This window comes from Lepidochelys olivacea, assembly GCF_965140295.1.
Source record: "Lepidochelys olivacea isolate rLepOli2 genome assembly, chromosome: 3".
NCBI lineage: Eukaryota > Metazoa > Chordata > Testudines > Cheloniidae > Lepidochelys > Lepidochelys olivacea.
In genome coordinates, this window is record NC_140413.1 from 2,179,010 (window position 1) to 2,191,905 (window position 12,896).

At 47.5% G+C, this 12,896-nt stretch overlaps 1 protein-coding gene across 3 annotated transcripts in view; it reads right to left on the minus strand.

Annotated features, from left to right (window-relative positions):
- DTNB (dystrobrevin beta) overlaps positions 1–12,896 on the minus strand; it is a 397,289-nt gene that overhangs the window by 15,258 nt on the left and 369,135 nt on the right. For 2 of the 3 annotated variants that reach the window (XM_084624543.1, XM_084624544.1), the window contains exon 19: positions 2,948–3,001. In XM_084624543.1, the coding sequence (XP_084480669.1) occupies positions 2,948–3,001 (54 nt within the window). The remainder of the gene's footprint in view (positions 1–2,947; positions 3,002–12,896) is intronic. The other variant, XM_084624545.1, reaches the window with a different exon arrangement.

A 12,896-nucleotide genomic window follows, 5' to 3' on the forward strand; every position in this document is an offset into this window, starting at 1 on the left:
GGCAGAGTGGATGAACAGGTCATCTGCCAGACAAAAGCATGTCTCTTCAGCTATCCCGGTCTCTGAGGTAAATTAAGCATTGTAAAGACGACACAAAGGAAGCCCCATTTCAATGTCGAGTCAACAGGAAAAACAGGTTAATGAGGGATGCAAACTCAACAGGTGAGCACCCCAGAGTATGAACCCCAGGCAGTTACCCTGACTCTGGGAACAAGGAGAACGGCCTTTGGGAAATATACGGAGAAGCAAAAGGACATGGTTATCCATTTCACTGAGCACACCCTTGGCAGAGGGGGATGGTTTGGGAAGGAATGGATCCTGGATTCAATGAAAACCAGTAAACTCTGCAGACAGACTTTGAGGGTGAGAAACTACATTAGACAAGGGTTGTGGTCTACTAAGTCTTAGACTTGGTCTACACTAGCAAATTAGGTCTGTTAACTAAGTTGGTCAGGGATGTGAAAAATCCACACCCCTGATTAGTGCAATTAAGTCAACCTAAGACCCTGTGCAGTTATTCCATCGATCTAGCTACTGCCTCTCAGGGAGGTGGATTACCTACGCCCATGGGAGAGCCCTTCCTGTTGGCATAGGTAGTGTCTACACTGAAGTGCTGCAGCAGTGCAGCGGTGCTGGTGCAGAATTTTAAGGGTAGACAAGCCCGTAGTCTCCAGAATGAGTGTTACACTTCTGTTGTGTTTGTAACCATTTCTGTTTCCATTATTCTTACTCAATACGAACTTGAATCTGTGACTCTCTGTTCTTTGTTGTGTGGCAAGATGGCCGATGTTAGTCCGGGGGGTCCTGCGCTTTTCTTGGCAGGGGGGCTAAGACGCCACCTCTTGCCCCTGCTCTTGGGCCACTGAGGTCCCCGCTAGTGGCCCGGGAAGGTGGTAGAGGAGGGAAGTGGGGGAGGGGTCTGGGTTTGCTCCTCACTCCGAGTCCCAGCCCCTCTCAACCCCCGCAGGTTCTTACCCTCTTCCCCTTTGGGTGGGGAACCTTTGGTCCTTAGATGCTGTGGGAGGGAGTCTCCCTCGCCTGCCAGGGCAGGGTCTCCCTGACTTTGGTTCTCTGGTTTTTCAAATCTTACAGCACACCTCCAAGCTCCAGTCCTCTCTCCTTCCTCCTCCTCCCGTGACTGCCTGACGCAGGGGGTTTTATTAGGTTCCTGACAGGGCTTAATTGACTGCAGGTGCTCCACTTAACCTGTAGCAACCCTCCCTAGTCTACAGGGAACCACACCTTAATTAGCCTAGGGCTTATATATTTCCCCTCTACCACTGCTCCCTGGCCCTCCTGTAACACAGCTGATAAATATATTTGTTTTTACTATACATAGATTACAGTGCTGTGTTGACATAAAGTGTGAAACCTGAATCATAATCTTCCAGCTGTGTATCTCTCTTTGGGAGGCAGCTTACTTGGTAATTTCTGTGAGCGTCCAGTGACAGGGGCTGGATGCTGCAGGGGAATGCTCTTCATGAGAGGCGCAGGGATTTGGGTGCATCTAAGGCAGTCTGCAAAGCAAGATAGGCCTGACAGAGTCCTGAGGACAGTGTCTGAATGGTTTAAAGGCTGGTGCTGTACAAGAGGTGACGCCCAGCTACCATAAGAAAAAGTCCCTCACGCTGGAGAAAGGAGGTAACAAGGTGACTCTCAATTCTGGGTGCCCTGAGAAAGGGTCACACCTTCTCAGTACCTATTTGGCCTGGAGATCTTGTGAGAACAGTCTCTTGTGTGAAATGTCATCCCAGCCAGAAGCAGGAAGTGAAGAGGTGCACGGAACGATAAAGAATAAAAATCCAACATTGTCAAAGCTCAGCAAAGATTTGTCTCAGGTGAGACATGAATGTTTGAACTGATACTTGTCTAATCCAAATCTCTTTGTCCAACCTTAATTTAAACGTGGAAAGTGCGAGCAATCAGCTCCACAAGCAAATCAGTGTCACACTTAGGGGCACAGCCTGAACTGAAGAACCTCAGTGCAATCGAGACTCAGTGCAACTACTGTAAATTCCTTTCCTGGCAAAGAGGGAAGAAGAGGTGGTGGCAAATACCTTCACCCAAGCACCCATGGCCACACCAGGATAAGGGGTTTTCTGTTCAGTCATTTGAGGAAGGCACAGGTGAAACCCCCAAACCAAAGTCCAGTGACTGGTATTCCACTCCCCACACCGCTCGCCTGGGTTTTCTTTCTCCTGAGCCCTGTTAGATAGGGGATCATTGGTCCACCCACACAACAATGTTGTGACAGCCCCACGTTACTTCCACATCCTTAGAAGCCAGAGGAAGAGCTGCCTGGGGAGGATTAGTTCTAGCTACACTTAGAATCATGGGATTAGACCTACTGTAAGAGGCCTCATTTTGCCGCCTGTGCAGGACTGTTCTCAGCAGAATATTGCTGAACACTGTGTCCAGACATGTTTTAAATGCCTCAACCCACAAGGCTTTTCTGCTTCCCTTGGGTGACAATTCCACAGCCTCGCACACCCAATTTCCAGAAACTTTCCTGATAATTCAGCCTCCATTTTCTATATCTAACCTCACACCATTAAAAGTTCCTCTTGTACCATTCAGAGTAACTCCTTTCCTGCCATGCTTATACTTGTACATGGCCACTTGCTGAAAGAAAATATTTCAATACATCTGAATACAGAGACAATGGAAACCTGGACATTACTAGTGTCCCAAGCAATGGCAGAAATGGAGAGAGCAAACACATAACAGGGCAGTGAGAGGAACAGAAAGACAAGCCTGATGGGCCCAGCTGAGTGTCTGGAGGAGGTGTAACAGCAACAAGGAGCCTCCATAAACTGCCCAAACCCAAAGCCGTTACATGAACACCTCTGCAGTGCTTGGCACACTGAAGTGGAGACTTTGCAGACACACTCTAATCTCAGACACAGAAATAAATGGGAAAAGTGTTTTACAGCTGAGATCCTTTTACCTCTGTCCTTGCCATTCTGCATCTTTTCCTCTTCTTCTTCACCTACTTCCTCTGCTTCAAAAACAAACAAATGTCAGACAAACACGCATGGAAACGAGTTGCTAGAAAGCGGTTTTCTATAGGAGGGAGCTCACTAAGAGCCACATTGGCTTGTGAGACTCACACTGGGAAGAGGGAAGGGGCTGTGCTGGAGTGGGAGCCCTCAGGAGTACTTCAGACCGACTAAGCTGGAATTCTTTCATGCTGTAGTGGCAGCTGCACCATCCATTCAATTGGCAGAGCGTATGCTCCTTCTACCGACCGGTTTAATGACTTCCATTTTCACATTCACCCCAGCAGGGGGCAGTGCCTGCACTTGCCTATAGGACTGTGTCTGGCCACGTGTAGCATGATATACAAAGACCATCGGTCCTCTTGTGCACCTGTGCAGCCACTGTTGAGCCGTCAAAGAGACTCAGAGTTATATAACCCAAACAACGGGACACTGGGGAATAGGTCAGACACAGAAAGAAAATGGAGACTTACCTGTTGGGTCACAGTTGTTCTTCGAGATGTGGGTGCAGATGTGTATTCTGCTCAGGTGTGTACTGCCTTGTGCACTGCGAGCTGGAGACTTTTTACCACTGCTTGAGACAGTGCATATGCCTTATACCTCCTCATGGCCCTTCCTGAGGCTACATTAAGGTGGTTCCACCCTAACCACGCTCAGTAGTGCTCCAACAAACTCGAGTCTCTGGGCAGGAATCAGTGCAGACTTTCCTCTGTTCAGGAGAAGATGAAGGTGATTGAACAGGTGGATGATATAGTCAATGGATGGCAATGGACCTGACTGTGAGAGAACCCCTGGACCAGCCAACCATCATGGTAAGGGAAGACATGTATCCCGTTCCTCCTAAGAGAAGGCCACCACACATTTGGTGATGACAGGCCAAAGGGGAGTACCATGTACTGATGATGACAAGTCTGAGGAATTTCCTGAGGCAGGGTAACACAGCTATACTGAAATATGTGTCTAAAAGAACAAGGGCAGCCAACCAACCATTGCCATCTAGAGAACGGAGGATTGAAGCTAGGGTAAGCAGGCGCAATCTCACTTGCTTGATGAACTTGTTGAGAGCCCAGGGATCCAGAACAGTCTCAGTTCCACTCTTGTGTTTGGAGATCAGGAAAAAGATTGGGGGAACTTACTCTGTGCCCCCAAGGTGAGGAGAGCTTGACCCTCCTGAAGGAGCACAGACTCATGAGATGGGTCCCTGAAAAGGGACAGAGAAGGAGGGTAGGGAGGAGGGGTGGAAATGAATGGGACTGAATATCCCAGACCCATAGTACTTAGGACCCACTTGTCTAAAGATATTTGTTCCTATGGGCTGAGGAAGTGGGATAATCTGTCCTCACACTTAGAAGGGATGTGTAGATCATTGTTGGTTGCTATGCTGTCCTCGAAAAACAAGTCCAAAGAGTTGTGTCCCTACAGGAAGTTGAGAGCATGGTGTGTTAGTGGTAATGTTAGATGACCTTCTTTTCTGAAGCCTCTCTCTACTCCAAGAAGCATAGTATCATCTGGGAGGACAGAAGAGCTGTCCATGAAAATAATCTGAATATTTCTGCAGGGGCTTGTACTAACGCTTCTTGGAGGCTGGAAGATAAACCCCCAGGGAGCGGAGAGTCACTCATGAATCTTTAAAAGAGAAACACCTCATCTGGCTTGTCAGGAAATACAAACTGTCCATCAAAAGACAGAATTTCAGTGGTTTGCTGGATATCTGGTGCTATCCCGGAATTAAATAACCAAGATGCCCTCCTCTTGATGATGGCAGTGGTCATTGCTCTGGAAGAATCACACATTATGTTGACAGTAGATTGTAGTGAGGTCTTTGCCACAAGCAAGCGCTTTGTCAAGAAAGCTTTGAACTTCTCTCTTGAGTTGTCTGGCAATTTGTCCATGAATTTAGACATCACCTTCCACTGAAAGAGCTTGCTGGTTGTTATTCTCTCCTGGAGTGAAGCAGTAGCACACATTTTCTACCTAATGCGTCCAGTCTTTCAGGTTCTTTTTCTTTTGGGGTAGAATTAAATCTTCCTTATGGTGTCCTCGCATTAATCACAATTAACGAGTTTGGGTTTTGGTGTGAAATAGACACACTCCAGCTTCTGGGAAGGGACATAATATTGCTTTTCTGTTTGCTTGGCTATTGGGGCTAGTGATGCTGACGTGTGCCACAAAGATTTAGCTGTTGATAAGAGGGCATATGTGAGGACCTGGGGACTAGAACCCAGGCCTGCAGAGGCACAACCAGTGGAGACTAGGGGCCGCAGGAAGTACTGCTCACGAGACCCAGAGTGACAGTCCTTGTGGCCCTCTGATTGGCCAAGAGCCCCAATTTAATCCCAGTGGTTGCCCCAGGAAGGTATCTAGCTAAGTACACAGACTTTGCCCTGCTGCAACACCAGACTTTGCCTTGTCTCCTGATCTCTGGTCTCTGATGCCAGCCTGACTTCAACCCTGACTCCTGATTCTAGCCCAGTACTGCCTCTGGTCTCCAATGGCAGCCTGACTCTGACCCCAACTCCCGCCTCTCGGTTCTGACCCAGTACTGCCTCTGGTCTCTGACCCCGGCCTGAGTCTGACCCCGATTCCTGCTTCTCAGTTCTAACCCGGTACTGCTGCTGATCTCCGGTGTCTGACCCTAGATTGACTCTGACCCCGACTCCTGCCTCTCGGTTCTAACCCAGTACTGCTCCTGGTCTCTTGTCTCTGACCCCAGCCTGGCTCTGACCCCGACTCCTGGCTCTCGGTTCTAACCCAGTACTGCCCCTGGTCTCTGGTCTCTGACCCCAGCCTGACTCTGACCCCGACTCCTGCCTCTCGGTTCTAACCTGGTACTACCTCTGATCTCTCGTCTCTGACTCAGGTTATGGGACTTGGCCTTGTAATTCCTCCAACTATTCCTTGGAGACTCCTAACTCTGGAGGGCAGACCTCAGCTCAGCTGTGACTGCTACAGGCAAGACAACCTACGCCCTGGGTCCCTTACAGCACCATTGATAGAGGGGGCAACACCTCCCAGGGCTGAATCCTGGAGGATGTCTACCAATTTGTGAGTATTCTCTTGTACCAGCTCAGCTTAAATACCCAGAACTGCAGCCATTCTCCTGAGCAGTTCCTGGAAGAACTTGAAGTCCCCTGGAACTGGGGAAGCCAAAGTCAGGGCCGCCAGATTGTCCCGGGAGGGTGTTGGCAGTGCTGCTGGAGCCAAAGGTGTCGCCTGTGGTACGGGTTTGTTCTCAGGCGGAAGGTTAACCACAGAGAATAGCCTAGGAGGAAGAACGTCGTCCTGGACTTCCACAACAGGCTGGTCCATGGCTTAGGCCATTCCCCAGGTAAGGGGATCTTACATCCAACCTATGCAGAGAACTGGATCTGTGTGAATGAGAAGCACCCCCAGGCTGGGATTATCAGCCTGGGGTACAACAGGAAGGCCAGTACATTGTGGGCCAGGCAGGTCTGTCTCTGCTACGGAAATGCCTCTTCTCTCAGTACCAGTGCTTACTCCCTGGGTGTTTGGATGGTGTATGTGATTGCATTCGCTGATGTGGGGAACGAGAAGAGTTTCAGGACACTGACCTGGAGTGAGAAGAACTGTCTGAATAATCACTAGGTGTGGTGGATGCCCAACCAGTAGGGCCTCTGGAAAACCTGACTTGTCCACTGTACAACACAGAAAAGGTAACATCGATACTCTGGTTGGCATCATAGACAGTCTTGCATGGGGTCCGGTACAGAGGACGGATCCCCTATTGGTGCTGAGGGGTCAAGATTCAGACCCCACTCTGATGTAGCTACTGATACGGAGGACGCTGGTACCAAGGCTGGTTTTGTAGACAGTGCTGTGAGAGAACGGGTGGAGCCTGCCTCTTCATTGGTACTGGAGCTGAAGGCAATCTCTGCCCCAAAGCTGAAGACAATGAAGGGCCTGAGATAGCCTGGGGCACCGTCTCTTCACTGATATCCTGAGTTAGCAGGAATGCCAGGGCAGCTAGACAAAGCAAGTCTGAAGCTGCCAGGTAACCTTGTCAGGTCAATGGCACTGAGAGCGATGGTGCTGGAGTTTCTGTAGAGACCAGACTTGACAGCAGTCCCACGGATGGTTCTGGAGTCGCTGGCACAGCACTGGGATTCTTCCATCCTGATACTGGGCAGACACAGGTCTGTTCTGGGTACCAGTCTTGTTGACAGTGAGGTCCTGTCTCGATGAAGAGGAGAATAAATCCCTCCTCAGTTTCTGGCACTCCGGTCCATTTTATGAGTCCTCTTATGAGGGATCTGTGAAATAATGATGGACCTCTTTCCTGCCTCCATGACTGATCAAAGTCCCGGGGTCTGTCCCCAACACCCACAGAGGTAGAGGATACCAGTTAACTGAGTGGTTGGAACAGGGTCCTCGTGTCAAGGCAGGTCTCACAGCCTGTTCCAACAAAATGCTGCTTTAGATGAAGATCTCTTGCGGTCTGCATTCTTTTCTTAACAGAACAATAGATACTTCACTATTCCTTGATGTGGTTCTCACCAAGGCACAACAAGTTGCATATGTGGGGGTCACAGGTAGGGACAGGCAATGCCCAAAGCCTGGGGTACACTCCAGAACTATACAAACTAACTGTACCACTAAATACACAAATAAACTAACTAATCTAACAAACTATGGGTGCTAACTGCCAGAAACGATTTACACTATGAAATACCGAATCACCCGAGTGTGACTCAGCAGAGAAATCATGAGGAGATTCTAACATGGGGTGCTCCAACCGAAGCCGCAGGCGGTAAGAAGGAAATGAGAGGGTTTAGGGAAGTGCCACCTTCATATAGCCTCGAGAGGAGCCAGGAGGAGGCACAGAGCATGCGTGCCACCCCGAGGGGTACTCCAGTGGCAAAAAGTCTCCAATTTGCAGTGCACAAGATGCCAGCACACTGGAGTGGAATACAGGTCTGCACCCACTCCAAGCAAGAAGATCTGCTCTGAAGGAAAATCTGAAACAGTTTTATGGAGATCCAGGAGGAAGAAAACTTGATGTTAATGACTAAAGTTCTCAAAGCCTAATCATGTGGGGTGCCGAGAGACCTCAACACTCACGAAAGTCACTGGGGTGGCAGAGCTGTAACTGAGAACAGATTCTGTTCCAAGAAATACACTTCTCATTAGGTCTCTCAGTGACAGAAAGGAAGTGCATGCTGATGGAGCAAGTAGAGTCACAGAGTTTAATCACAGAATTTAAAGCCAGAAGGGGCCATCAGATTACAGCCCACAGGAAACTAGACTATTGTGTGTCTCCAGGAGAGAAGAGAAGAGACCAAAGAGCCCCAAATGCCAGATACCCCTGCAATGGCAGGGAAATGATTGAGCTATAGCTAGATATTATTGACAAGAGACCTGCACCCACATGCTGCAGAGGAAAGAAAAAAACCCCAAAGTTACTGGCAATCTGGTCTGGGGGAAAATTCTTTTCTGACCCCACATATGGTGATCATTTAGATCCTGAGCATGTGAGCAAGAACCAGCCACACAAGCACCTAAGAGGGAGAATGCTCCGTGCCACCTCACCCCTGACCACCCCATCCTGTGTTCCAACTTTAGCCGTATTGCTTCAGAGAAAGACCAAAATCTTCCCTAGAATACATGGGGGGGTATCTCTTTCTGACCCCCTGCAGATGGCCAACTGAAGCCCTGAAGCATGAGGTTTTAGGAACATAGGACAAACTGGAATTGAGCAACAATGCTCACTTTATTTAACTCAGTTAAGATGAAGTGAATTTATGGGCCAGGCTAGTATTTATATTGAGGAGAATGTGGGCAGAAGGGCAAGTTCCTTCTCATTTGGGGGGGAGGGAATCATATCTCTGTATATAGCATTTCTAGTAACATTATGTAAACAGATAATAGTTATTACAGGAAGTGATATTTCCCTTGACCCATGTTTTAAAATATATAAATAGAGTTTTGAAAGAGAAAAGAACACCTGTAATAGAAAGCACAACTTGAAAAGCTTGAGTAGTGTAAATTGGTTCTGACCAAAGGGGATCTTTAATAGAGAAGTAAAAGAAACTGGCGTTTTTTTCATTGTTCTGACTATGGCCAATTGATAAATATCACTTTGAGAAATCAGAAGTGCTTCTACCAATGGCCTTTTCCATGGTGCCCGACAAGTGAAATATGTAATAGGATGATGGCAGAAATCACTGACTGAAATGAAACAATATTTTTAAAAATCACAAAGGTGAGCTGGGGCTCCAAGCAAGTTCCGAGTCTGGTGCTACACTTGTCTCTTGCTTCTCAAGCTAAGTGGGGCTGAGAAAGTTAGACAGCAGCCTGCTTAGTCCTTAGGATAAGGAGTATATGTTACCTTATGTTGCTTTTGAATGACCTATCTGGTCATCGCTCTAAGTGGTATCCAGTATTTCCTGGCCGGGGAAGATTGTGTCAACATGGAACTTTCCTAAGGGTAGGGAAAGGTGGACTGGGGGATAGTCAAACTTTTTGTGAGAAGCCCATGCTTTATACTCAAATCTGTCTACTGAATATCTGCAGAAGCAATTCTTCCTTTCCCTTTTTGCTCTCCTCAGGGCACTGTTTTTTGAATGCAGACGAAGATGCTATAGGGTAAATAGATGCTAGGTACTGTAGCTCATACCTGTGACTCACAAAAACATCCCAAACATTATGTCTGCAACTATAGCTGGCAGGGAATCCAGGCCTGGAGGAGAGTTATGTTCTCCTAGTTTAACTCCTGACTAAGATGTTAAATCCCATTGAATCTCATCAGCTGAATATAATTCACGCTTTTCCTAACTTACACAAGTGAAATTATTTCAGATATTTTCAAGGGATCTGTCTTCTTTAGTATCTGCATATAACCAAATACAAGATAGTAATTAATTTTATCTTCAGTCCCCCATGCATTATAAATGCCTTACATAACAAGACTGAAATAACTATCAACAGCACAAACCTTGCTGTGTTTGTATTTGTCAAACGCTGTACAGATTTCAAAAGAGGCCTGGAGATCAGAAGTCCTGTATCCCTGACACAAGTCACTGTGGGCCAGGGCCTGATCTCAGATACATTAGTGTAAATCTGCAGTACTATGAAAAGCAAGAAATAAATTACTGCAGACATCTGTCTTTGGCTGAGAGTTTATTCACCATGTTTCAGTCTGAGGGGTGATTTACTGAAGAAACACAAGGTCCCTTAAGAGAAGGTTACTCACCTTGTGCAGTAACTGAGGTTCTTCGAGATGTGTGTCCCTGTGGGTGCTCCACTTCAGGTGATTGTGCGCCCCTGCACCTCTAGTCGGAGAATTTCAACAGCACTACCTGGTTGTGCTGCACATGCTCTCTCCCTGTCTCACGCCTGTAGCAACGATTAACTAGGGCTTTGCGGCTAACCCCCCGTCAGCTCCTTCTCTACCACAGAGGACCTTACTAGAACTCCAAAGTACAGTGGAGGAGGGTGGGTAGTGGAGCAGCCACAAACGGCGCACATCTCAAAGAACCTCAGTTACTGCGCAATATGAGTAACCTTCTTCTTCTTCAAGTGATGTCCCTGTGGGTGCTCCACTTCAAGTGGCTGTAGAACCGTGCCCCTCAGTGGAAAGGAGGAGCTTCAGAGTTGGGTCTGTGATCGGTGATAAGACCGTGTGTCCTAATAAAGCGTCGGATGTTGAGTCCTGCTCAATCGCGTAGTGTTGAAGGAATGTTACAGTAGAGCCTCACAGTTACAAACACCTTGGGAATGGAGGTTGTTCATAACGCTGAACAAAATGTTATGGTGGTTCTTTAAAAAGTTTGCCGCTGAACATTGCCTTCATACAGCTTTGAAACTTTACTATGCAGAAGAAAAATGCTGCTTTCCCTTTATATTTTTAGTGGTTTACATGTAACACAGTACTACACTGTAGTTGCATTTTTTTGAGGTCTCTGCTGCTGCCTGATTGTGTACTTCCTGTTCCAAATGAGGTGTGTGGTTGACTGGTCAGTTCGTAACTCCGGTGTTTGTAACTCTGAGGTTCTATTGTATGGGCTTATGCCCAAGTGGATGCTTTACATATGTCTGTAACAGGTACATTATTAAGGAAGGCTACCAATGTGGACAGCAAACTGGTAGAATGTGTTCTAACCCTCAGTGGGTGTTGTAGTTCATGTTGGCGGTAGCAGAGATAAATGCACTGTGAAATCCATCTGGAGAGTCTCTGCTTAGATATAGCGTCTCCTTTAGATCTCTCCGTAGTAGAAAGAAACAGCTTTGGTGCCTTTCTAAATGGTTTTGTCCATTCGAGATAAAAGCCTTGTGCCCTTCTGACATCCAGAGTATGGAATGCCACTTCTGAGGTTTAGGGAAGAATGCAGGAAGATGGATAGGTTGGTTTAGGTGGAACAAAGAGGGTAGTTTAGGTAGAAACTTGGGATGTGGTCTCAGAATGACCTTGTTCTTGAAAAAGATTGTGTAAGGGGGGTATGCCAGAAGGGCGACAAGGAAGGCTATTTTCATTGAAAGGTGTATTAGAGAACATGTAACAAAGGGTTTGAACAGAGGTCCAGTAAGGGAATGAAGTACTAGATTAAGATCCCATGGAGGCACTGGGACTCTGAGTTCGGGATAGAGTTTCCAGACATCTTGTAGGAAACATTTTGTAATTGGATGGGCAAAGACTGAGAACCCATCCACTTTATGGTGAAAGGTTGTGATCGCTGCAAGGTGTACTCTGAGTGAGCTCGTTGAAAGAGCTGATATTTTTTAGCTGAAATATATAGTCTAGGGATAGCGGTAGAACGGAGGTGGTGGCTCTGATTCGTTTGTTCTTGTGGGGGTAGGTCAAATGTGTAGTCAATCATCTGCTGTTTAGCAAGATATCCTTCACCGCTTCTGAGCAAGGAAGCCATGCTCTCAGGTGGGAGTATCTTCAGGTTCAAGTGGAAGATCTGGCCTGCATCTTGTGACAGGAGGTGTGGAAGAAGTGGGAGGACAAGTGGGAGGACATAGAACATTCTGACCTCTGCTGTAGGTATGGAAACCAAGTTTGTCTTGGCCTTTTGGGGGCTATCAGGATGACCCTGCATTGGTTGGTCTTGATCTTTTGTATGACCCTGGACAACAACGGGGTAGGAGGGAAGTGTAAAGAAGAGGTGCATCCCATCTGAGGAGGAAGGTGTCGCCTCTGGATCCCGGTCCCAAGCCTGCTCTGGAGCAAAATGTTGGACATTTGCTGTTCTGACTCGTGGCAAATAGATCTATTGTGGGGAATCCCCATTGTTGGAATATGTCCTGTGTCACCAAGGTTTACTCCCCACTCGTGATCGTGGGAAAACTTTCTGCTTAACATGTCTGCCGTGGCATTCTGATATCCTGGTAGGTAGGTGGCCGATAAGATGATGTTGTGTTGGATGCATCTGGTTCCACAGTCTTCAGTCCTAGGTGCAAAGGGAGTGTGACCTTGCTCCTCTCTGTTTGTTTGTATGGAACATGCAAACAATGTTGTCCATCAGGATCTGTACAGTTTTGTTTTTGATCACGGTCAGGAAGTGTGCACATGCACTGCAAACTGCTCGCAGTTCCCAGAATGTTTATGTGCAGTGCTGTTTCCGAAGGAGACCACCTGCCCTGTACTGTTAGGTTGTTTAAAATGGGAGCCCCAGCCCGCTAGGGAGGCATCTGTTGTAATTACCATTGTGGGGGAATCTGCAGAAACAGGACTCCTGCACACACACTGTGCGAATGGGTCCACCACTGTAGCAAGTCCTTGACCTTTGGTGGCATGTGGAGAGGCTTGCTCAAACTGTGTTTGTGTGGAATCTACACTGCCCTGTGCCACCCTTGCAGGCAATGCAAGTGCAATCTGACAAGTTTTGCAATATAGGTGGTTGCCGCTATGTGGCCTAATAGTTGGAGGCAAGTCTT